General features: G+C 35.1%; 14 protein-coding genes and 4 pseudogenes across 18 annotated transcripts, besides 2 other annotated features; 11 read left to right on the plus strand and 7 right to left on the minus strand.

The window, feature by feature from the left end:
- Positions 1–21,646: part of a mobile genetic element that runs on past the window's edge.
- Positions 3–851, minus strand: TVAGG3_0906940 (uncharacterized protein; the record flags this gene model as incomplete). Its single annotated transcript, XM_051251596.1, has 1 exon — positions 3–851. One exon carries the CDS (start codon positions 849–851, stop codon positions 3–5), a length of 849 nt encoding a protein of 282 aa, XP_051077170.1.
- On the plus strand, positions 870–1,722 carry TVAGG3_0906950 (phage tail repeat-like family; the record flags this gene model as incomplete). Its single annotated transcript, XM_051251597.1, has 1 exon — positions 870–1,722. A coding segment is annotated over one exon (853 nt), but the record flags the coding sequence as incomplete, so codon positions are not given.
- On the plus strand, positions 1,983–2,375 carry TVAGG3_0906960 (phage tail repeat-like family; the record flags this gene model as incomplete). Its single annotated transcript, XM_001299149.2, has 1 exon — positions 1,983–2,375. The coding sequence occupies one exon, from the start codon at positions 1,983–1,985 to the stop codon at positions 2,373–2,375; it is 393 nt and encodes a 130-aa protein (XP_001299150.2).
- Positions 3,766–3,918, plus strand: TVAGG3_0906970 (uncharacterized protein; the record flags this gene model as incomplete). Its single annotated transcript, XM_001294695.2, has 1 exon — positions 3,766–3,918. One exon carries the CDS (start codon positions 3,766–3,768, stop codon positions 3,916–3,918), a length of 153 nt encoding a protein of 50 aa, XP_001294696.2.
- On the plus strand, positions 3,938–4,522 carry TVAGG3_0906980 (phage tail repeat-like family; the record flags this gene model as incomplete). The annotated part of the gene is made up of 1 exon (XM_051251598.1): positions 3,938–4,522. One exon carries the CDS (start codon positions 3,938–3,940, stop codon positions 4,520–4,522), a length of 585 nt encoding a protein of 194 aa, XP_051077172.1.
- On the plus strand, positions 4,570–5,154 carry TVAGG3_0906990 (His-Me finger endonucleases family; the record flags this gene model as incomplete). The annotated part of the gene is made up of 1 exon (XM_051251599.1): positions 4,570–5,154. One exon carries the CDS (start codon positions 4,570–4,572, stop codon positions 5,152–5,154), a length of 585 nt encoding a protein of 194 aa, XP_051077173.1.
- On the plus strand, positions 5,402–6,050 carry TVAGG3_0907000 (annotated as a pseudogene). The gene has a single exon. A coding segment is annotated over exon 1 (649 nt).
- Positions 6,253–6,711, plus strand: TVAGG3_0907010 (KilA, N-terminal/APSES-type HTH, DNA-binding family; the record flags this gene model as incomplete). The annotated part of the gene is made up of 1 exon (XM_051251600.1): positions 6,253–6,711. A coding segment is annotated over one exon (459 nt), but the record flags the coding sequence as incomplete, so codon positions are not given.
- On the plus strand, positions 8,528–9,107 carry TVAGG3_0907020 (organellar and viral DNA polymerase type B; the record flags this gene model as incomplete). The annotated part of the gene is made up of 1 exon (XM_051251601.1): positions 8,528–9,107. A coding segment is annotated over one exon (580 nt), but the record flags the coding sequence as incomplete, so codon positions are not given.
- TVAGG3_0907030 (KilA, N-terminal/APSES-type HTH, DNA-binding family) lies at positions 9,231–10,091 on the plus strand (the record flags this gene model as incomplete). The annotated part of the gene is made up of 1 exon (XM_051251602.1): positions 9,231–10,091. The coding sequence occupies one exon, from the start codon at positions 9,231–9,233 to the stop codon at positions 10,089–10,091; it is 861 nt and encodes a 286-aa protein (XP_051077176.1).
- Positions 10,575–10,721, plus strand: TVAGG3_0907040 (uncharacterized protein; the record flags this gene model as incomplete). The annotated part of the gene is made up of 1 exon (XM_051251603.1): positions 10,575–10,721. The coding sequence occupies one exon, from the start codon at positions 10,575–10,577 to the stop codon at positions 10,719–10,721; it is 147 nt and encodes a 48-aa protein (XP_051077177.1).
- TVAGG3_0907050 lies at positions 11,692–12,050 on the plus strand (annotated as a pseudogene). The gene has a single exon. A coding segment is annotated over exon 1 (359 nt).
- Positions 12,643–13,614, minus strand: TVAGG3_0907060 (annotated as a pseudogene). Its single transcript has one exon. A coding segment is annotated over exon 1 (972 nt).
- TVAGG3_0907070 lies at positions 13,782–14,065 on the minus strand (annotated as a pseudogene). The gene has a single exon. A coding segment is annotated over exon 1 (284 nt).
- On the minus strand, positions 18,099–18,920 carry TVAGG3_0907080 (protein of unknown function, DUF4106 family; the record flags this gene model as incomplete). The annotated part of the gene is made up of 1 exon (XM_051251604.1): positions 18,099–18,920. A coding segment is annotated over one exon (822 nt), but the record flags the coding sequence as incomplete, so codon positions are not given.
- Positions 18,923–19,099, minus strand: TVAGG3_0907090 (uncharacterized protein; the record flags this gene model as incomplete). Its single annotated transcript, XM_051251605.1, has 1 exon — positions 18,923–19,099. One exon carries the CDS (start codon positions 19,097–19,099, stop codon positions 18,923–18,925), a length of 177 nt encoding a protein of 58 aa, XP_051077179.1.
- TVAGG3_0907100 (protein of unknown function, DUF4106 family) lies at positions 19,654–20,335 on the minus strand (the record flags this gene model as incomplete). The annotated part of the gene is made up of 1 exon (XM_051251606.1): positions 19,654–20,335. A coding segment is annotated over one exon (682 nt), but the record flags the coding sequence as incomplete, so codon positions are not given.
- Positions 21,647–22,028: 382 nt separating the features above from the next.
- On the minus strand, positions 22,029–23,287 carry TVAGG3_0907110 (serine-type endopeptidase protein; the record flags this gene model as incomplete). Its single annotated transcript, XM_001297375.1, has 1 exon — positions 22,573–23,278. A coding segment is annotated over one exon (706 nt), but the record flags the coding sequence as incomplete, so codon positions are not given.
- Positions 23,288–24,508: 1,221 nt separating this feature from the next.
- Positions 24,509–25,026: part of a mobile genetic element that runs on past the window's edge.

The raw sequence follows: 25,026 nt of genomic DNA on the forward strand, positions 1-25,026 counted from the left end.
AATTATATTTTTACCGTTCGATAGTAGTTGTATATGAAACTAAGTTCTAAGTAAAACGCGTGGTATAATGGAATTATTCTCTTTCTTCCATCTGTAGTAAACCATACTTGAAAGTCTGAAATACTTCCACTTGGTGGTTCGTATAGCTTTGTAGGTTTTTCGTAAAAGTCATTTGCCAAGCATAAAAAAGAGTTTTGGGCGCCAGAAAATGAAGCATGAACTATAATAGCATCTGAGTCGAAAACATTTTCATATGTTCCATTAGGGTTTTCGACTTCATAAAAGTCCGGGTGTACTGGATATTCTGCAGGCTGATTTAACATCCTCATAAATCTATACCATGCCAAGTTGTTATATTTTGTAGAAATATAAACGTTTTCTCCAAGGTCTTCTATTCTATTGATTTTAACAGTTGCATTTTTCCTGTCATATATAATATCGAGATGGTACTCTCCTTCGTCAATGTTGTACTGTTTTGCATATTCGAGATAGATATCGTTTATTTTTTCTTGAAAAGCTTGAAGAGTTGTTTCTAAGTTTACAAGCAAATTCACTTGTAAAAGTTTTCCCTGTTCAAATTTCTCATACATACGTTTTTCTTTGTTATAGTATCGAACTTCAAAACCGACCGTAAATGGGAAACCATGTATGGCTTCTGAAATGAACTTCATTCTACGAAAGCCAATAGCTTTTGTGACGGATGGGTCTCTTAACCATCTTAACGGGTAGTCAAAACGATAGCCTTCATGCTTTACGGTCTCTGTCTCAAACTTTTGACCTACATTGGTAAAAAGTTCATCTAATGGTTTAGTTGTAGCAACTCTAGAATTTTCTTTTTCTATTGAAAGCATATTTTATCTAGAATAAAAATGTCAAATGAAACAGCGTCTATGAGAGAAATAAAACACAACCGACAACTCATTATACAAGCTCTAAATAAGAACACAACAAACTTTTCAAACTATTCTAAGATATCTGAGTCATTGAAAGAAGGAAACTTAAAACTGACATTAAACCCATTGACAGATGAGTTTCTGTTTCAAGACAATAAGAACCATACTGTTTGTATAAATCCAACAAAAGGAACTTTAAACGAGAAACCTATAGATGAACTTCTTTTGAAAGCAGATGTTGACAACAAAGCTGACAAAGAGTATGTAGACGATGCAATAGCAAAAGAAGAAGAAAGAGCTAACAAAGCTTATGCAACGAAAGAACATACTCATCCTGAACTAGCAGACAAAACATATGTTGACAATAAAATGTCAAGTGAAGTGACAAGAGCTGACAAAGAATATTCTAAAAAGACTCATACACATACCATTGCAAATATTACAAACTTACAAGAAACCTTAAACAGGAAAAGTGACGTTGGACATACACATTCTATATCTGAAATAACAGACTTAAACGTTAGCCTTGAAAAGAAAGCTGACAAAACATATGTCAACAGTGAGTTAGAGGAGAAAGTAGATAAGGGACTTATGGCTAGTGGGTTAGTGAAGAAGGCAGATAAGGAATATGTGGATGAAAAAGACAATGAAATTATAAAAAGGGTTGAATGGTACCATGAACGGACATCGAAGATTTTAGAAGGTAAAGCCAATACAGGGTGGGTTTCAGGATGTTTAGACCTTAAAGCCGACAAAGAAACTGTAGATATGTTGACACAAACGGTTTCAAGTCATACCAGAGGTTTAATGGAAGATGGACAACAGTTGAAAGAGCTTGAGAAAGGTGTTACAGAGTTAAGGAATACAAAAGCAGACTCGACATGGATAAAAGGATATGTAGATGCAACAAAAGAACGTATTTTCGCATGGACAGAAGGAACATACCCACAAAAATATCATAGACATAGCATCTCTGACGTAAATGAACTTGAAGAAAAGTTATATAAAAAAGCAGACAAAACAGAGCTTCAAACGTTAAAGACAGAAATACTTCAAACAGTATATCCTATAGGTTCTATTTATACGTCAATGAACTCTACCAGACCAGAAGTAGTACTTGGTTTTGGAACTTGGACTCAAATAGTCGAAAGGTTTTTGTATTGTGCAAACTCTTCAAAGGTAACAGGTGGAAGTAAAACGATTTCAGGTGAAAACTTACCTGCACACAGTCACTACATAAATTTAACTACAGCTGAAGCAGGTTGGCATAAGCATAGATATTGGGATTGGACAGGAATGACAAAAGGTAAAGGATATGATGTTAAAGACGACGTTAAGTTTGCTATAAATTGTTACTGGGATGACACGCAGGGAGGAGGAAGCCATACACATCGCATTACAGGATATTCGGAAACAACGGGACAGAGTAAAGACTACATGCCACCTTACATGACAGTTTACGCATGGTATAGAAATGCTTAGTCGTCATTTTCAACTTCTTTAGCATATTCGTCAGGAGTTGTCTTATATTTGTTAGGAACTGTCTTTGAAAGTATACCACCTTGAACTTTGACAAGTTTGAAACGAGGTCTGACAATAGTAGTTTTATCTTCTGCTTGCAGTCTGTACATTTTGCCATGTTTGCCTAAAACTTCATAATATTCTCTTGTATACTTTCTTCTATTTTTACGAACACGAATGCGAGTACCTGTCGAGTTCCCATTGTTGTCATAGTCAATAGTATTTTCATATGGGTCGCGTTTAGGTATTTCTATTTTTACTTTGTCACCTTTCTTAAGTTTGAAGCCTGGCATTCTTTCTTGTTTGTCTCTTTTGACTAAACTATTAAATATATAGTCTTTCTCTAAGTCAGGGTTGTTTTTCATTTCTTGGGAGAGTGGTTTCCCAAACCTTTTTGTTTACGGCTATTGTAAATATTTAAAACTTGTCTCATCTTTGCCATGGAGAAGTGTCTATACTTGTCGTCATATGACATTTCATCTACCTCACCACCTTGTGGTTGGTTTAAGTCTCTTAAGATTTTTATACAACTGTCAATGACACCAAGAGCAGAATGGTTTTGGTCGACAATGAAATATTGGTTTACATTTTTTGAACGCAGATAGTTTTTAATATCGTCTGATTTGAAAGAACGTTCACAGTCAGATGTCAGTTTTGTTGGATGGTATTTGTCAACGAATATTGTCAAAGCAGTTTTCACATCTAAAATATTTTTGGACTGTAATGGTATGGCTTCACAGTATCTTGTGTTTTGACCGACAAATATTAGCCAGTATGGAGGTCCATCTTCTCTATACCTCGGAATGTTTTCCAAGATATCCATAAACCAAGCATTTGGTGTTGAACTAAAGATTTTTACCATGAGTGCTTTCTTTGTTGCTTTAGAAACATAGGGTCCTTGTTGGATTCGTCATTTTTTACCCTATAAGAAATGGGTTTATTTGGCGCATTAGCAGGAGTTGCATCCAGATTTTTGCCCGCAGTGGGAACAATAGCCAGAGGTGTATTTGGAGTTGGAAGGAAGATTTTGAGTACATTAGGTATACTTAAAGAGAAAGCACACCTATTATACAAACTGTACAGAAAGGTTGGGATGTAGCACGAGATGCAGCAAATCTTATTCCAAATCCTGAAACAAGAGGAAAAGTTCAAGGATGGATGGACAATGTAGGAAGAGAAGCAGGAAACTACTATAACAAAGCAAATGACTACTATAACCAAGCAGGACACTATATGGACCAAGGTGAAAGATTCTTTAACAGAGGATATAACCATGCACAACAATGGGTAAACAATAACCAACCTCAACCGCCTCAAACGTGGGGAATGTAAAGTTTTTTACTGAGATGAAATGAACAATACAGCATTGAGACAAATGGGTTCAAGATGGATTTGTCGGCTTCCAGCAGTTACACAACGTGTTTGTCAAGTTCTTCCTATACCTCAGGAAGTTTTAGACCGACTTAAAAAACCTAAACAACCAGTTGAAAACAAACCAAACTAAAATTTTTTACTGAGATGAAATGACCGAAGAAGTTGAAACGGTAGATTTGACACCACAAACAAAAAGTTCAGAACCATTGTCAAAACCTGTCAAAGAACTTACAGATGAAGAGAAAAATTCAATAATAGAAGGTGCCAGGTCTGGAAATGCAAACCCTAACTACAAAGTCACTTTTCATAGAAATGGAACGGCTAGTATCTCAAAAAAGAAACAGACTCTCACAAATAAAATATTGAAGTCTGAAGGAGCTTTCGAGACAACAGATGGGAAGGTATTCTTCACTGACCAACAGTTCATTATAGAACATCTCATTGACTTAGAGTCGAAATATTCTAAACTTTACAACAAACACAAAAAGTTGAAAGGAAAACAAAAACAAATGGCATATGATATTTATGAAGATGTTGACGACACAACCATACCTGCAGGTGGGGTAAAACCCGAGGAACCGAAAAGTGACGAAAAACCGATAGAAGAAGGTGAGCCAAAAACTGAAGATAAACCAAAACCAAAGTTTAGTTTCCAAACTAAACCAAGTCAACCTTCATTAGCTGGTATGGGTTGGCGTCAAAGACTTATGGTAGCAGGAGGTTATGTAAAGTAAAGAAAAAAATATTTTTTCAAAAAAAATATTTTTTTATTTTATTTGAAATGTACGCTGAGTTTGTTGGAAAAGACTGTTGGAAAACTTGTTTGTTAGATGAGAAATATGAAATTCACTGTTGTGAGTCATTTGAAGTCAGAAACAAAGAGACAAAAAGAGTTTTAAGCGGATGGGAGCGAAATGACGGATATGCTATGATGAATCTGGGTGGAAAATGCTATTTAAAACATGTTGTCATTGCAACTCATTTTATACCGAATCCTAACAATTTACCTTTTGTAGACCATATAAACCATATAAGAAACGACAATAGACTTGAAAACTTACGCTGGGTCACTTGTTCTGAAAACAATAAGAACATAGGCAAATTTCGAGATATTGTATTCGAATTTGTCGACGAACTAGAAGATGAAGCAATTGAAATTACAGACTATGGTAAGCATACGTTTGAGTTTTACTACTATAGCGAAGAACAGGACTCTTTCTACCTTTATACCGGCGTAAACTATAGAAAATTACAAGTATGTTTTACTAAGGCGGGCTATGCTTATGTAAACACTAGAGATACAGATGGAAAAAACGTTCGTATACTTCTTAACAAATTCAAGAAGCTATATGGCATACCATTTTAAAACATTTTTTAAAACAGTATATTTTTACATATATTAAATGTTTCAGGTTGAAAAACAAAGAACAAAAGCAGCAGATACAAAACCGTTAGACTATATCTTTACAAATGCCGGTAGGAATATATCAGATGAAGAAATTTCATCCGGCTCCTACCGCTTTGACTTTCCAATTCGTTGGCTTCAAAGTCCTTCAGATGCAAAGGCAATAGGATTTAGAAGAGTTTTGTTTTCAAAAAGAACTAACGCGTTTATGTTTGCAGTATATTTTCACGGTCAGTATAGAGGTTCTGACGGTCTACTAGACAAATTTGACGAAATGAGAATCTTTACGGTTCGTTCAGACGAAAGTCTTGAAGACTCTAAATGACTTTCAAACTCAAATAAACAAATATTATTGGGAATTTCAAGAAAAATACGACTCTTTACTAAATGGAACATACTATCTGAAACTAGAATATGACAAGATGAACTCCACAGTTTCATTTCAAAGGATTGAAAATAACCCTCCAAGAGATACACAGTTTTTATTTTGGCAAGTAGACAAACGTTCTTGGGCACAATTTCTTCGGTTACTAAACCAGAACGAACCATTACCACCTGACGGTCCGTTCTGGTTTATACGCCCACCAACAGATTTGACAGTTTATAGAAACGTGTTTGACCCTCAAAATGTTATGTGTCATGCAAGTTTTAGTTCAAGCAACAATAGTTTTCTTTGTATTGGTAAGGACTTTTATGACTTTGCTTCTAAATTCTACGAACCACCTAGTAACAGTTTCTCTGACTTTCAAGTTTGGTTCACAACAAATGGTGTGCAACATATTGTTCCATTGTACTACGACTTTTATCTCGAATTGTCTTTCATATATAACTACGGAGAAGTGCTGAAAAAGTATTGAAAAATATATTTTAGGGTAGAAGGGTATATCTACCCCGTTTTCTACCCTCTTTTCTACCCTCATGAATTTTCATGAATTTCCTTAAGATAGAAAAAAAGTGAGTTAAAATGAGATTTTTATCGTTGTGGTCCGACGGTTAAGCCACAAACGAATGTCCGACGGTTAAGCCAAAAATATTTTTTATTTTTATTGTAAGAACAGTATGACAGTCGAAGCAAAAACGTTCACGAACAAATCTAATGGCGAAACATTCACAAAAGGCACTTACAACGGTATTGAAGTCTTACGTAGAGACAAGGATGGTTATATAAATGCAACAAAGATGTGTCAGCAGTTTAGGAAAGACTTTAGAAGGTTGTTGGAAAATAAGTCCTGGGAAGAGTATTTTGAGGCATTTTGTGAAGAATATACCAACCCGCGGAATTCCGCGGGTTGCTTTTTATACACAGTTCATGCAGGAATTCCCGATGAAATCAAACAGGTTAGAGGAACGTATGTAGACCCAAGACTTGTAAACTATATAGCAATGTGGGCTTCTCCAAAATATTGTATAGCAGTTGGAAAAATTTTGGACTCCATAGACAAGAAAGTTCATGAGAAATTAGATGAAGAAGAACTTGAAGATACAGTAGAGAATGCTAAACCTTTGTTCGAAGAAGAAGTTAGAAAAATGCATGAAAAACAAATAGAACATGAACGTGAGATATGTTCTGGTTATAGGACTCTCCATACGAACTAGACCAATGGGAACAAGAAGATTTAAAGAGAGAATTTAGAGAATATGAACTCGCTAAAATTTCATTAGAAGCTGCAGAAAAGAAGTTAAAAGTTTGGGGTCGTTTTGTACAAAAATATTGTGAGTAAATGAACCATTTTTTTTCGACAAAAATATATTTTAGGGTAGAAGGGTATATCTACCCCGTTTTCTACCCTCTTTTCTACCCTCGTAGAAAACACACAAAACTCTTGAATTTTGTATAAAAAAAGCAACCCGCCGTTTTCCGCGGGTTGGTATATTCTTCACAAAATGCTTGTTTTGAGGTCGAGCCATTTTTGGCTCCACCGTATTTTTAAACCAAACTCGTTCATTTTGTGCTGAAATAAAATAAAGGTAGTCCCACCAAAAAATATTTTTTTATTTTTATTGTAAGAACATGTCAGCAACAACAGCACCAAACTCGTTAGTCATGAACCCAACTTCTATGTTAGTAGAGATGAAAAGCTTCATTCCTTCTTCATATACTTTCGAAACAGAAATCCAGAAGATAAAGCAGGAACTTCTCCAAGGAGATTTAGACTGTAGTGCAAAAGATGAAACAAATGAACAGTATCTTTATGAAATGCAGGATATTATTGACCATCTACCTAAACTTCCTGAAATACAACAACAAAAGCTCACTATTCCAGAATTCGATGAAATTGAAGTCAGACTGACTGACTCAGTTGAAATAAAGAAGTTCATTCGTAAGATAAACTATGAGTTTCTTGGATTTCATTGCAACCACAAAGTCATTGACATATATAAATCTGAAGAATTTAAGACCTACGACAACTTTGTTTCGTTAGTTGCTGAGTGTGTCTTGCAGATAAGAGATAAAGATAGAAGAGGTAAGATATGGAATGAACAGATAAAACCCGCAACTTTTGAGTTAAAGAAAACCATCTACGCCTTAGTCATACTAGCAGGACAAATTTCAGAATATAACGCAAAAATGAACTCACAATGTTCAAAATGTAAAGCAGCAACAAGGAAATATAACTACTCCGTCAAAGAGATAGAACGTATGCGAAAAGACCATACTGACTTAAAGAAAGAAGTAGAGAAACCAGCAGAAGATAAAATGGACATGTTGACATTTCTGAACAAAAACTATCCAACTGCTAACGATTTCCTTCTTTCAGATGTCAAGAAGAAATATAAAGAAACCTTCGGCATAGTTAAAATTTTTGATATCCTTCGTGAAGAAATAGAAGCTACAAAACTGTTTAAAGTCATGAACCATCACAACATATACCATGTAAAACGCTTGTAAAATAACTGGGGTAGAAATGAGGGTAGAAAACGGGGTAGATATACCCTTCTACCCTAAAATATATTTTTATTGAATTCTGTATAAAATTCTGAGTAAAATGACATATGGAACACATACTTTTTCAGTAAGGACATATGGGGTAGAAATGAGGGTAGAAAACGGGGTAGATATACCCTTCTACCCTAAAATATATTTTTATTGAATTCAGCAACAAATTTCATGAATTTCCTCATATGTTTGCTACCCTCGGAAAACCGAGGATAGAGATTCCATTCGAAAATCGTAAAAAATTGCGACCCGCGGAAAACCGAGGAACGCCTAAAACACATGAAAATCGTAAAAAAATGACCAAATTTCATGATATAACTGTATCTTTTATACAAAATAAAATAAAAGCTAGTTTTTTTAAAATATTTTTTTTTATTTTGTATGTAAGAACAGGAAATGTCAAACACTGAGTTTGAAACAGTTAAAAAGATAGACAATGAGACCAAGGTGGTTAGAATAGGTGATTTAAACGTAAGATACTCAAAGAAATACAAAAAATATTCTTTGTCAGACATTTTAACACTATCTGAAGGAAAGAAAGCACACGACTGGGTTAAAAATGCTTCTACTCAGAAAATTTTGACAAAAAATCCTGAGCTTATGATATCGGTAAGATTCTATGGAACAAGAGCATATCTCATCGACAAAAGTCTTATACCAGTAGTTTTGTTCTGGATTGACCCAGTTGTTGGATATAATTTCATAACATATGGTTCATTCGATACGGAACGTTGCAGTGAAGGCTTACTTTACATCGTTCAGAAACCAAAGGACTTCAATACAAAGAGATATAAGATAGGAAGAACATTTAATATAACTCAAAGATATGACAATATAGTCAATAGAGTTAAGGTTGCGTTCGTTAACGATATGAGAGCTGCTGAAACAGAACTACTTGAAAAGTTTGAGAAGATGTATGGTGCTCCCACGAAAGGTAGGGAAACGTTTGAAGTAGATGAGATAGATAAAGCTATAAAATTATTTGACGAAGTTGCTGAAAAATACATGTAAAGCGTTTATTTTTGGTCTTTTATACAAGATAGAAAATAACGCTAATTTTATTTTTTTTTATTTTTTTATTTTGTATGTAAAGACAGATATGTCAACAACAGAGAACACAACAACAGTTATAGTCCATGAAGCTATAAATGAAGAATACGAGTACATACAGTATAACAAACAGTTACGTCTCATTCGTTCGGTCAAAGACGATATGTACCAAATGCAAAGTATTTTGACAGCATGTTATGCTCCAGATACTAAGAAACCACAAGACTGGTTTAGGAACCAAAGCACACAAGAACTTTTGAGCGAAGCACAGCGAGACATACTTTTTTCTGAAAACAGTGAAGAACAGCGACTACGAGAAAAACCGCAGTCGCCAAAACTCTATGAAAATCGTGAAAAATTGCCAAATGGTTTGAGAGGATATTATGTTCATAGACTTCTTGTAAATAATGTGGCACAATGGGCTTCAGCTCGCTATTCATGGTATGTCTGTAAACTTCTTGACGAAATTCATAGACAAGAACGTGAAGAGATGGAAAAGAAACTTCAAGCAAAAGATGAAGTCATTGAAGCAAAAGACAAAACCATACAGAAAAGAATACCACGTTCGGTACCAAAAGGAAAGGAAAAGAACTATAAGTATATGATTTATACTGAAGAGATGGAAAATGAAGAAGACAGAGATATGGTTATGTTGCATTTAGTCAGAAGAAACAACAAAAGCTTTTACGACCTTGCTAAGATTTACAAATCTGACAGAAATTGGTTCTATCGCGAAAACTTACCGATTTCAATGACACCGAATGAAGATGTTAAACAGATAGTTCAAGATACGTTACCTCAAACACACTATGATATGAAAGGTTGTACAATACTTACCTTCAAAGAAGATTTGCCATTGTTAAAGGAAAAAATAACAGAGTATTTCGACAACTTCAAACAAGTAGGGTAAATTTCAATCTTTATTTTTACGCTTGACCTTTACATTCTGCCTGAGGAAGTCTTTAACAAGCTCGTTAATTTCAATTAGATAAATTGCTTCGTCTAAGGGGTCAAGCTCCATACTGAGTCAGTACAATGTTGTACTTTTTCAAGACAATATTGTACTTTTTCAAGACAATGTTGTACTTTTTCAAGACAATGTTGTACTTTTTCAAGACAATATTGTACTTTTTCAGAACAATGTTGTACTTTTTCAGAACAATGTTGTATAAATTCAGTACAATGTCTCTCAAATTTGAGTACAGCTGTACTTTTTCAGAACAAGTCTTGAACTTTTTCAGAACAATGTTGTACTTTTTCAGAACAATGTTGTACTTTTTCAAGACAATGTTGTACTTTTTCAAGACAATGTTGTACTTTTTCAAGACAATGTTGTACTTTTTCAAGACAATATTATATTGTTTCAGAACAAAGACGGTTAAGACACAAACGAATGTCCGACGTTCCTCTTCCTGAATGTCTTCCAAAGCCAGAAGAACCGACAGCCCCAGCACCACAACAGACTAAGACTCAAACTCTTACATTTTTCAAGCTTGACTTTTTACAATTTGAACTTTGTTCGCGTAGATGTGAATTCTGAAAGAAGTATGAGGGTCTTGTATGACTTTGTACTTCTCCCATAGTTCATGTCTGTCAAACTTACCTGCCATGGACTCTTTCATAAGTTCCATGAAATCGTCTTCGGACAATCCAGGGAAAAGTACAATGTCAGTAAGTATTCTCTTTACATCCTTACTTAAACTCTTGGCTGTCTGTACACAAATGACAACTGAAATGTTAAAGTGTCTGAGCTTCTTAAGAATTCGACACATGTCTTGTTCTCTGTTCTTTAACAAAGGATGAGAAGCAAAGTCATCTAAGATAAGAAGACATCTATGAGGGTAAGTCTTCCAATCGTACGATTGCAATTTCTTCGAAATGTATTCTATCTCTTTCTGTTTGTTTCTGAAGTGTTTCTTCTCTAATATTCTCTGCATTTCCTCATTTGGGTCTTTAAACTTCGAATTTATATACTCATTTATAGCATTGTACTTCAAAACTCTTCTTTGGTACTTCTTTATCCAATCTAACAACTCAGAGTCTTTTATACATACTAACTTAGACTTCTTTATAATATCTTTGAACGAATTGACGGTTTGGTCAAATTGACCGAAGTACTACAAATGACAACTAACTCATAGAATGGGTTCTTCTCATCTAGTTCTTGTTGTTGTGCAGCCATTTTAAGATAAGTGAAAGTCTTACCCGACCCAGGTGGTGCGATTAGACCTGTTATACCATTCTGAGCAAATAAGAACTTGTCATGTATGGGTTTTATCTGAGCATTTTCTAACTTTCTCTTGTTCTTCTTCAAAACATTCTCAAATTTCTTGTCAATGTCAGCAAACTTTTTTTCTAACATATTTTTAGAAAAATTAAAATTTTTATCTTTTAGAAAATGTCTAGCGATTTCGCTATCTATATTCGAGACAAGCTTTTCGACTCTAAAACTTCTGTCGACCATAAAATCTTACATAGTGTAAACAAGAAAGGTGAATTTGTTCTAAAGTTCTGTTTCTGGGAATATGACAAGAACCATAAAACATTACAAAGAGCAGTCTTAAAATTTGTCAATGACAGACTTGTTGACAGAGATGACGCCGATTGGAAAGATGAAGTCCAACAAAAGTTCTTAGAATGCAAAGAAGACACATGCGCTGTTCTTGAAGATGAAATAGAAAACAGAATAGAAGAGCTATTAAAGGACAAAGAACTTTTACATAAATATGGTTGCGCCAAATTTGACATAACTCCACCAGAGAAGAAGAAGAAGAGAGAAAAGAAAGAAAAGAAAGTAGAAGAAAAGAAAGTAGAAGAAGAGAAGAAAGAACCAGAGCCAGTTCCAGAGAAGGTGAGATATGACATGTAAAAATAAAATTTTATTTTTAGAACATTTCTGGGTCAATGTCAATGTTCTCTTCCTCTTTAGGAGCAAACACTGGCTTAGACTCTAAAATCTTTTTACCTAATTTACCTTGAACTTCAACTATCTTAGACTCATAATATTCATAGTCGTCTGCTTTCTTTGGTTCATAAGGTATAACAAGTTTGTATGCTTTGCCTTCTTTAAGGTTTGAGAACCTTCTGTCAAAATTTTCTTTGACTGCTAACAAACCTTCTATGTCTAAGTCTTCAAATTTCGCACCATTTTTAGTCACAATAGCAAACTTAACGGGTTCGATGTTCCAAACTTTGTCAAATGAAGACTTTTCAAAATGGTAGAAGTAAACATTCAAATATGCGAATGGGTCTAGTTCTTCTTTGACTTCTGTCATGTACTTGTTTACTGATGAATTTTCCATCTTTTCTATCGGATAAAAAAATATTTTTTTTAAATTTACTCAGAAAAATTTTTCTTTGTATATACACCATTCTGAACATCTAAAAGATTTTTGACATTTGCCAAGAATGTTCGTTTAGACGCTGTCATATAACCATATTCTTGACAATATTGTTTATACGAATCGTACAATGACCTTTCATCTAAACACTCAAAGTTAGTCTCATCTATAAACAGTTCATATACACTCTTGTTTGCTTCTAACAATGTTTGTCTCTCTTCGGTATATGGAATTTGTCTTGGATTGAACTTAGAAATATCTAATGTCATGAAATATGAGAACAAGTGGTTGTAAAAGTTAGGTGTCAAAGTTTCTGCTAAGTCGTCAAAATATTCTGTATCTTGCATATGAGAATCTGACGTTCTGACAACTACATATCTTCTGTCAGAACTTTCTAACTTCATCGGAACGGCGTTGTTTGAAACCATAATGAAGTTTGCAACATTTTCACAAACTCTTTGGTCTTTATATTTTCTTTCAACAACTCCAACTTTGTCTGTTATAAGACTCTTCAAAGCATCTGAGTTTAAAACCTTTGTTGTATCTATACTTTGAAGTTCGTTACATACTATAAGTTTCATATTCTCTATTGAGAGTTAAACTTCCACAGATGTTTTCTAAGTTTGTCATATTAGGGTTCGAATAGCCCTCTAACAGTTTGCATAAGATATCTGTAAAGAAAGTGTTCTTACCTGTTCCTTGTTTTCCAATTATGATGAGAGCAGTTTCATTTTTAGCACTTGGATATTGTAAGATGTTTGCAAACCAACATAAGATATACTCATAGACTCTTTCGTTTCCATTGCATATAATTTCTTTGACATGGTCTAACCAAGCTTCTATAATATTTTCTTTCCATTCTACTTGTTCGTATTTATATCCAGTGAAGATAGAATAGAAGTTTGGAGAAGGTGTATAAAACTTTATACCTCGAACTGAAAAATCTTCTAACTTCGACAATAAGATATCCCAAGCATCTAACATCTTCATACCAACTTGTACGACTTTTATTTTCTTAAGTTTCTGTCTACATTCTTGTTCTGAAACTATGGTTGCTCTTGGTTTGTTAAAGACAACATCCCATTCTTTCATGACATAACATTCTGGGGCAGAGTCGACATAAATGACTAAACGTTTCAAATTCTCGACTGCTTTGTTATAGTCTCTAAATGGACACATATTTCTGAATGCTTGGAAGTCATAAAAATCTGAAACGTCTATTCTGTACATTTTTATAAAATAAAAAAAAAATATTTTTTTTATTCTTGACTTTGTTGTTGCATTTGTTGCATTTGTTGTTCTTGAGCTATTTGTTGTTGAAGTTGTTCTTGTAATACAATACTTTCACCAGTTGCATCTTCCAATTCGAAACTTTCTGCCGTCATTGACAAATACATAGGACATAAAAGTTTTACAGGAACAAAGTTTGCGTCGACTAATGTAACGTTATGTTTGCTAAAGTGTTTGAGTTTACTAAAGCTGAAAACTCTGCATTCGAATGAACAATAGGCAAACCAGCAGAGAAAGTATTGTTTATACGCATAAGTATCTTTTGGTCATAGTAGTTTCTGTCGACATTCGAATAACACTTTGAACCTAAGTTTGAAACAATATATAAAATAGGTGTACTTAAAGTCAATGGAACAGACAAACCTTGTATGACACCTTTTCCTGTTATAGGAAACTGTTGGTAGTAAAAACCAGATATAAGTTTTGTATTATAGCTCATATCGTTTATACTAAACTCAGTCGGACATCCAAACATAATGAAACCTGCTCTAGTTGCAGCACATGTTACATCCGTCCTTAAAGTATTAAATAAGTCAACAAAACCTGTTGGTGGTATATCTGAGTAAGTATCTTCAAAGAAGTATTTTTTACCATTCACAACAACAAAGTCTTCTGGTGTCAAAAGAGCAAAACAGGCTTTAGTCGTCATTGTGTTTAAAGTTAGTTTACAATATCGTCCTTGAGGACTTTGTAAGTTTGTTGTTATAGAATTATATGACTCAGGGTTTTTAGTCGTAATAGTATAAACCACTATGTCTTCTGCCATTTACTTAGCAAATAAATTTTAATGAAATGTTGTGGTCGTCAAATATTTTTATGACGTCTGGGAAACTATATTTTAAGTTCAACGTTTCACCTCCTTTCATAACGTATATCTTGTCAATGACATTATATGAAACACCACAGCAAGCAATGTCGGGTTCTATTTCTTTGATGTTTATATCGTCTGCCTCTGTCAAAAGTTTCAATAGTTCTTTCAAAACTTCATGAGGTGCGATGACATATGAGTTCACTTTTACAGGGTTGTGTTCGACCAAGTTTAACATTATACCTAAAGCTTGACAAATCTTCTCCTGAGTTTTAAGTTTGTCTTTAAGTTGTTGTAGTCATTTCGAATATCTGCAACAGAACTTAAGTCTCTGCTAACTTCAGGATATGTTGGTTGTTCTTTTACAGGAACTATTGTTATACCATCTTCGTCTTCGTATGGTTTCCCCACTTCAACATCTCTTTCTTTGACATTGACAACAACACTTTGACTGTTTGTTTGAGTTGGTGAATTTAACTTCACATCTGCCACCGCCATTAAACCTTTTGAAACACTTACGCTTCTATTTTTCGGAAATGACATTTTACTAGAATAAAAAGATGGACGTATTTGAGTATCTCTTCGAATTGAAGCAAAACAAAGTTTACACACACAAACAATACAATCATTGACAGAATAGTTCTTTATACAAACAATGGAAAATGTTATAGAATAGCAGTCTTTGCTGAACCAAAAATATTTTCATAAAGCAAAGAAAGTTGGTATAACCGAGATGGTGAAAGTTCTTGAAGCAGACAAAAATATAAACTTCAAAACTTACAGATATTTCTAAAGGTAAGTTTATAATACAATTTTATGTCAAAACTGGCGTACTGTCAATATTTGACGGAGAGAAGTCAGTTCAAGAACAACTTACTGACCTGCTGCCAAAAATCTGCTCGATGGAAGCTGTCGTTATACCAATCTGAGGAGCCCCAGCAGGTTTCATCGAAACGAATCTTTCAAAAGAGCATCTTCCGTGAAAAGTGCTATTGGTTTTGTAAACTTCTTTGCTTTCAATTCATTTGGACCGTCTCTGTCACAGTATATTGTATTTGAACTGTACCAACAGTTGAAATACCACCCATAAAGTCTTCTGAGTCAGCAAATGGAATGCCAAGCCAAAAGTTTGAACGGTCTCCATTTGTATATTGAGTTTTTTGACCTCCTGTATGAGTCCATACTTTCACATATGGCATAATAGAACTTTGCATTTCAGGGTTAATGGTTGTTGTGAAGTTGTTGTTAAAGTTCATAGCATCTAATGTCAAGTTGTATGACCTCATATCTTCAACTGTAGAATATTTCTTCTCTTGGATAATATTTGCCATCTATGTTTATATGGTTTTAATACCAGGGTTGTAGAAGCAAGAATAGTCATTTATAGTTCGTCTGAACAGTACAAACATAGTATCTGCATGTTTTCATGCAGTTGTTAAGGCAATATCTGTTCTTGCACCTGGGTCAGCACTTTGGTTTCCAACTTCACCTGCAAAGTCTTTGACAGATATTTGGTGTATAGGGAACATAAGTGGAACTGCAATATATTTGGCAGCTAAAGCATTTGAAATATCTGGGTCCAACATATAGACTGCAAGTCTGCTTTCTATTCTCTTGCATTCAAACTTTTCGCATGTAAACTTAACTGGGTCCCAAGCATCTCCAGCAGCATTGAAATAATAGTTTACTTCAGTGTTGAGGTTTGAGAAACCAAAGTCTAAGTCAACTTTGTTTTTGCAAAGTCGGCGAATGACATTTTATTTGTTCCCACTACTTCTGTAAGAGTGAATGGGTCTTGTGTTGGTGCAATGACTAAGTTATTTTTGCTTGGAGTAAGTTCGATAGAAATTTTTCCTGCCCAGTTTGGCAAGTATCTTAAAAACCTGAAGATGAGGAAAGATGACAAAGAACTCTAAGTTTCAAATTTTACTTTGGTTACTGCTGCTGCATTTTGTCCAGAAAGGTCAACATAAACTCCTGGAACGTTAGGGTCAAGTCTTCTTATTTTCTCAATAGTTGCATACTGGTCTGTTTGTTCTCTAGCTTGTGGTTGTACTGAGTTTCTCAAAGCGAACCATTCATAGTTTGCCCATGTTACTGTTTGAACTAAGTCAGAGTTAGAATATATCTTATATCCCATGAAAACTTCTGGAGCATATTGGTATCCGACATAGAAAATTCCATTGCAACCTTTCTTGTCAGACAACTTGGCAGAAGGTTTTATTTCAATGTCTTGTTCCACGTATAAGAATGAGTTGTCAATAGAAATAATATGAAACCTGTCGCAAGCAATATCTACTGTTGTTGAAGAACCTTCTCCAAACTCACCTACGTTTCCATAAGAAACAGCAGTTGTATATTCGTAAGTTCCAGGAACTATTTCTGACCTTCTAATGGCATTGTCGCATTCGTTATACCATTCGGAAACATTTCCATTCATAGCATCCAAAACTGTTGGCGTTATATTCTGAGCGGCGTACATTTCATATGAGTAAAAATATAGAATAGTTGGATTTATATGTCATAATAGAACCACTCCGACCAAGCTTTACTTTCTTCCTGACTGAGTTTTTAACTCTTCTTTTTCCTTCATTGCCCTCTGCTTGAAGTTGTTGCATCTTTGCATTATGTTCATCTAGTATGTTGCAAATTTCCCATGTCCTTTTGCCTTTGGGCTCTGGTCGCCCATCTCAGGTAACCTATATCCTAGAAAGATTTTGTCATAGTTTGTATTTGAGTCTTCGCGTATTGTTTGCATGACTCTTTCCTGAGTTTCCGGTTCAAGCTCTTCAAACAGTGCCTGTCCATATGGAATATGCTCGTTTCCAAATATATGTTTTTGTAGCCATTCTGGTTTTCTTTCCATGTTACCAACTATATCTTTTGTGAATGGGAAAGCTTCTACCCAATCTTTCAGTCTTGCGTCGTTTATTTCTGTAGTTGGTTTTATTTTGTCAAGGAACATGTTTTTCAATACTAACATTTCATCTGGTACTGTCCATTTGAGTTTTCTTAAATATTCATCCCTTCTCAGTTCATTGTCTGCAAAGTAAGTTTTTATGACATTTTGTAAACTTTCGTTTGCAAGGTCATGTACAATAGGTTCTCTTCCTTCGCTCTCCCTAACTTTCTTTCTAAACTCTTCACCAAATATACCATCTCTATGGTTCTGTGTAGTTCTTTGAGATAAATGTTCTAGAACGTCAGGTGTTATATTTCCATCAGCCATGTTCATTTCATACTGGTCCAAAATATCTGCATGTTTCATATCTTTCAATGGCATTAAAGCCGCGCTTAAAATACCAGCTATATCTGGTTCACCATTGACTTCCATTGCGTCTACAACTTCTTGGAATTGTGGTTGTAAGTTTATGAACCACCTATCTGGATTAGCTTTATGACCCCATCTCATTGTAGTTCCATCGTCTGCAGAAACAAAAGTAGGTTTGTTTCCATCTTGGTTAGGTTCTGAATGAACTTTAAACAATGTTTCATTTCTATATGTTTTCTTGAAATTTAACCTTTTATCTTCACCGAGTTCATCCGAAGATTGAACGTTAAATGCTCGTAAGTAAAAAGGGTTGTTGTATTTGTGTACATTTTTTTTCAGTTCTTCCATTCTATGCTGGATATTTTCATCTGATGTTGGAGTCTTTTGTATGTCGGCAAACATTTTTCGATATTCTTCTACTATGTCAGCCGAATTTTTTTTAGACTCTTGGAAATATTCCATATTCTCCGCATACTCTTGTTGAGGGTCAAGATTTTTCGGCTGTTCCAAATCTTCATCTAGTTCTGTGAAGTTAGTTTCCAAAGGAGTGACTTGTTCGTTTCCTTCAGGCTCTTCTAGCTGTTGTTGCTGAACTATTTCTTCCATGTCTGGTTGTATCTGAACTATTTCTTCCTGTGGAGTTTCTTGTACCTCATCTGCTGGCATTTCATATATTCCGAGACCGTTTTTAACAAGTTCCCTATCTAAGTCATCCGGACTCATAAACCTTTCTTCTTTCGTTCCGTCTCTATTTTTTACGCGTTTCATGAAGAGAGTTGTATTGTCATTTAGCTCTGACACCAAATATCTCGGAGTAAATTCATCCATGTCATTTGGATGATATGCTATTAAATCATATCCCTTAGCGAGCTTGTATTTTCCAGGTTTGAAATTATATCCCATTTGGTGCTGAGCCATAAAGCTAAATAGGTTCGGGTCAGTATTTCCATCCTTGAACTTTCTAATAGCTTCTTTATATCTGTCACTAAAGTCAATAGTATCTGGGTAACCATACTCTTCCTTCAGCATTTTTAAGAATTCTTGGTTTCCTTGTTCTCTACTTCTTTTATGTCCTTGCTCTGTTTGTGGTTGTTGTTGTGCAGGGTTTTGAACTGTTGGTTGCTGTGCTGGTTGTTGTGTTGGTTGTTGTGCTGGTTGTGGAGGTGGTTGTTGTGCTGGTTGTTGTGCATGCCTGTGTCTGTGTCCATGTGACGATGTAAATGTTCTAGGTAGTCCTGGTGCAGGTGCTTCTCTTGGAGGTTTGGTGGTATATAAGTTCCACCAGCTGGCACATATGTTCCATCTGCAGCGTAATGTCCTACCTGACTTTTCGTTCTTAAGAAAGCATTTACTAGGTCTGTTTTGGTCTGTTGTAACTCTTTTTCTTGACTTTTCACAACAGTTGCTCTAACGGCGTCATAGGCACTTTGAACTGCCTGTCTCGTTGCTGCATCTGTTATTTTCGTCATATTTTGTGCTACTTCTTTTAACTCTTTGTCGAAACCTTCAGACTTCAGTTTCTTTCCAGATGAGAAGTCGTTCACTTGTTTCACCTTACTATGAAGAGCTTCGAAGGCGTTCTTAAAGTCAGCATTTGTTAAAGCTTCATTTGAACTGTCTTCATCCGCTTGTATTTTTGTCCTTATTGACCCTATAAGCTGGGCTGCTTTAGCGTTGGCTTGGGCATCTAACCAGTCATTGTTAGCTTTTATATATTCTGCGCTTTTCATTGCCTTTTGCATGGCTGCGTCGTTATTTTTACTTTCTTGTGCTAAGTTTTCATACTGTACGGTTTGGTTTTGCAACTGTAAAAGTTTTTCTGCCTTTACATTTGCTTCAACTTCTTTTTTATACTCATCGCTATCCATATATGTCTTCAGGGCTTTTTGTTTTATTTCTTCATCTTTCAGTACTTTATATCGAGTAGTATGGTTTTTCAAATTTACAACATCTTGTTCCATTTTTGCTACTTCTGCTGCTTTTTCTGACACTTTTTTCGCATATTCCTCTGTACTTAGTTCTTTCAGTTGTTCTTCTTTCTTCTTTTTCTCTACGTTTAACTCATTGAGTTTCTTTGTGTGTCTGTCATATTCTAGTTTCTTTTCGTTTTCACTTATTTGCTTCTGTATGTCTATGTTTGACTTTTTGACATCTGTTATTTGATTTTTGAGTGAACTCAAATTCATTTGACTTTGAGGGTTATATGCTGTTCCGTCTGCAGCTCCACCATAGCCTGCCATTTTCGCTAAAAGTGCCGCTCTTAAACCTCCACTCTGTGCACCAACAACTCGGTTTAAAAGCATAGGATTGCTTGACATTTGTTGCAACATAGTGGGGTCATTCAGCATTTGTTGTTGCAACTGTTGTTGTGGTGTCAGTTTTACTTTTGGATGTTTCAATGCTCCCTTCCTCTTACGTATATTCTTACGTAGCTTACGTGGCATTTTAAGTGAAGTTAAAAAGCGGTTTTTGACAGATGTTTTATTGTGACTTCTTCGTAAAGACTTTGTTGAGATTTCTTCGTAAATGAGTGTAAATGACCCAAAAATATATTTTAGGGTAGAAGGGTATATCTACCCCGTTTTCTACCCTCATTTCTACCCTCTTGAATTTTCATGAATTTCTTCGTAAAGACTTTGTCAAGACTTCTTCGTAAAGACTTTGTTAAGACTTCTTCGTAAAGACTTTGTTGAGACTTCTTCGTAAAGACTTTGTTGAGACTTCTTCGTAAAGACTTTGTTAAGACTTCTTCGTAAAGACTTTGTTGAGACTTCTTCGTAAAGACTTTGTTGAGATTTCTTCGTAAAGACTTTGTCAAGACTTCATCGTAAAGACTTTGTTGAGATTTCTTCGTAAATGACCCTAGTAGTATATTTTTGGTGTAAATTTCATGAAAATTCAAGAGGGTAGAAAAGAGGGTAGAAAACGGGGTAGATATACCCTTCTACCCTAAAATATATTTTTGGGTCATTTACACTCATGAACTTTCTTGTCTATGTTTTGTTAAGACTTCTTCGTAAAGACTTTGTTGAGACTTCTTCGTAAAGACTTTGTTGAGATTTCTTCGTAAAGACTTTGTCAAGACTTCATCGTAAAGACTTTGTTGAGATTTCTTCGTAAATGACCCTAGTAGTATATTTTTGGTGTAAATTTCATGAAAATTCAAGAGGGTAGAAAAGAGGGTAGAAAACGGGGTAGATATACCCTTCTACCCTAAAATATATTTTTGGGTCATTTACACTCATGAACTTTCTTGTCTATGTTTTGTTAAGACTTCTTCGTAAAGACTTTGTTGAGACTTCTTCGTAAAGACTTTGTTGAGATTTCTTCGTAAAGACTTTGTCAAGACTTCATCGTAAAGACTTTGTTGAGATTTCTTCGTAAATGACCCTAGTAGTATATTTTTGGTGTAAATTTCATGAAAATTCAAGAGGGTAGAAAAGAGGGTAGAAAACGGGGTAGATATACCCTTCTACCCTAAAATATATTTTTGGGTCATTTACACTCATGAACTTTCTTGTCTATGTTTTGTTAAGACTTCTTCGTAAAGACTTTGTTGAGACTTCTTCGTAAAGACTTTGTTGAGATTTCTTCGTAAAGACTTTGTCAAGACTTCATCGTAAAGACTTTGTTGAGATTTCTTCGTAAATATTTTGTTGAGATTTCATTTATACTCATTCATCCTCAGGGCTAGAAGGCACGAAGTGCCTGGGAGCCCCACTACCTTTTTTTTTTTTTTTTTTTTTTTTTTTTTTTTTTTTTAGATGTAGAAATAAAAACGAATAAAGTGTTACTTCAAAAAAATACATGAAAGCACTATAATCAATAAACAATTTACTTTTTTGGCATCGAATTTTGCTCATCTTGAGCCATATTTTTCGTTTAATTTTCATAATACGATAAAACATATGCGTTATCATGTAAAATATGGATATTTTAGAAGATCATAATATATCTCGAAATTAAACGAAAGCCATTCTATGAGTCCATAAACAGTATTACTATACTTCATATGTCAAGCATAATGGGAATAATTTTGGTCGATACCTTTATTGTCGACGAAGTTCCCCCCTTTTCTAACGTGCATAATATTGGAATATCATTAAACATCTGTATGTATTTTATATGCATTAGCAAAAAATCAATATCAAACAATTTTTTATTCTTCTATTCTAGAATAACTATCTTCGTTTCGCAATTCTAAAAAGGCCATTAGTTACAAACTTGTTAATTTTTGTAGGCTGTGGTGTTTCAACTGGTGTCATCTCTGATGTAACAAATGGAGTTTTGCCCGGAGTTTCAATTGGTGTATGCATCATAGTTTTGGATGCAGTTTCATATGGTGTTGGAATAGGTGTAGTAATAGGTGTAGTAAGAGGTGTTATAAAAGGAGTTGGTTCCGAAGTTCTCGGTAGAACGCAACTATTTTTCCACAAAACTTTTCCATTAGGGCATGACGTGCATCGTGTGTTACCAGCTCCATTACATGTCTTACAACTGCTGTCGCACCGCTCGCAAGTACCGCGACCTGTATCATATGTCGCATCTGGAGTTTGATCGCATGGTCCGTAGCATCTTCCGTTGTACATCTTTGTTCCTGAGTTGCATTGATCACAGGTAGAACCGCTAGAGCAAGAGTAACAATTTGAAATACAATTAAAAACGGTTTCAACAGAAAAACATCCATCTCCAGTGTATTCTGTTCCTGTACCATCATTAAGGCCAGCATCTGTAACCATGGTGTAGTTAATGTAAGAAGAACCGCCATAGCCACAAGCTTTCCAATCATTTGTGTCAGCCCAATCACCTCCTCGACCTCCACGCCATCCACCACCTCCACCAGCTCCAGGCGTATACGTTGAATCTACTCCCTGACCTCCTTTTCTCAGAGAGCCGCTTCTTGGAATTTGAACTTGAGTTGTATCACTAATCCAACCAATATGATACCCAACCCCGCCTGCAGCACCTCCTTTATGTTTGCCACAGCCTCCTGAACCGCCGCCCGCAAGCATGATAGTAATATCAGTATTTGCAACTTTAACTTCAGTAGAACCACCTCCACTTCCGGAGTTATCGTGTCCTGCTCCCCACCAGCCTGTATCCTTACCACCGTTGCCGCCATCAGGCCATCCGCCTGTTGAGCGACTATTGCAACTTGCTCCTTTACTCTCGCCAACATTGAAAGTCACTGTCATGCCACCTTTAACATCAATATTACCTCGAATCCAAGTGCCATTTCCGCCATATCCGGCAGGTTTATTAGAAAAGCAAGCTCGACCACCACTTGCGCCTTGGATAGTGATTAGATACCGGCCAGCAGGTAAATCCACATTTTTACTTTGACTCTTGCAGTCCCAATGGTATGATACAAATAGGAAAAACAACATTCGAAAAACTTTAAATTTAAAAATTCTGACTAGAAAAAATCAACCCCAAAAATTGAATCCCCGTCAGAATTTTTTGTTATGTTTTGTTTTCCCAGCATCGATTATTATTATACATGGCACGGCGGGCGCAAAAAGTGACAAAATAGAATACCTATGGTGGCAAGACAAAGGAAACATTTTTGTAAGGCAAACATTATATCAAATACCTTTACTTTGTAATAAGAAATATAATTATCACGAAATTACAAATAAATATTGTTTAATATAATTAATAGCAAAATTGTTTTTTATTATTTCCCTTAAGACCTTACTTATTAAGTATACGTATAACAAGCTTGTACTGCATGTATTAGTTAATAGAACAAAAGAAAATGAGCTCAAATGAAAAAAATTTTCATGCTATTTTGGAAATATGCATATTCGAAGTATGAGAGTTGTAAACACTGAGAATTTTAAGCTTTGGTTGATGATAGTCTTTAATTTTTCTTGAAGTAGTAAATTATTTGATATGAAAATTTAATGGCCAGCATAATCAATCGTGCGTTTCGTTTCTTGATTGAGAAACGATGATTGTGTGCTAATGAATTATTGCGTCTGACAGGTTATGATTATGGATACCTGAAATTAAGCTTTTATGGGAAACATCACCGAGCGCCATTTGGCGCCCCTAATGCTGTTTCTATCGGTATGATTAAGGAGCTTTCTTATGCACTTTCATCACTTGAACTTGAACGCTACAAGATATATGCCCCCCTCCCAATGGGAGGTGGGAGCAAAAATTGAAATGTTTACATTGATTTTTGAATACTTTACAAGCACCCCTCCCAGTGGCGCGGGCGCAAGTGATCGGGTCAAAAAAAATCATAAAAATATTCAAAATTGCGATTTTAATAGATGTTTAAGAAGTAAATTTATTAATAACGATATTTCATAGTACAAAATGTGTTCAATCTCTTCGTAAATCATTCAAAAAAATCAAAAGAATTTCCAAAATTCAATTTTTTTAGTAAAATTTATATCTTTTTCTATCGTCTCCTCCCCACCAGTGGGAGCCACCGGAGGCGCGGGCGGCGCCGCTGGCGCCAAAAAAGTAGCGCCCATCGTGCCATGTATAATTATTATTATTAAAATTCCTTTTTTTAAATTTAGTCAGATTTATAAATTTAGTGAGCTTTGAATTTTGCCAGAAAGACAAAAACTTACTAAGAATTGTATCTTATTGTGATGTTTAAAAAAAAAAAAAAAAAAAAAGGTATTGGGGGTTCCAGGGCTGCGCCCCTCTACCCCCTTGAAGATGTTTAGTATGCAATGAAGTATAAAATGAGGTTTTTTGGGGGTGTGGGGTCTTCCAGGCACTTCGTGCCTTCTAGCCCCTAAAATTTTTTGAAAGTCGTTGCTGTTGACTTTTTGGTAGAGGACTCAAAATAGTAGAACTATGTCCGGACAAGTAAGGGTCTATCGTCACCAGGTCACTCGGTCACTCGGTCAAATGAACTTCTCTGAAAAAGTGTGACAACATGACATTTTGACAACAGTCCAGGAAGTCTTGACAAAGTCTTTACGATGAAGAACTTGACAAAGTCTTTACGATGAAGAACTTGACAAAGTCTTTACGATGAAGAACTTGACAAAGTCTTTACGATGAAGAACTTGACAAAGTCTTTACGATGAAGAACTTGACAAAGTCTTTACGATGAAGAACTTGACAAAGTCTTTACGATGAAGAACTTGACAAAACATAGACAAGA

The sequence above is a fragment of the Trichomonas vaginalis genome, chromosome I (genome assembly GCF_026262505.1).
Source record: "Trichomonas vaginalis G3 chromosome I, whole genome shotgun sequence".
Classification (NCBI taxonomy): domain Eukaryota; phylum Parabasalia; order Trichomonadida; family Trichomonadidae; genus Trichomonas; species Trichomonas vaginalis.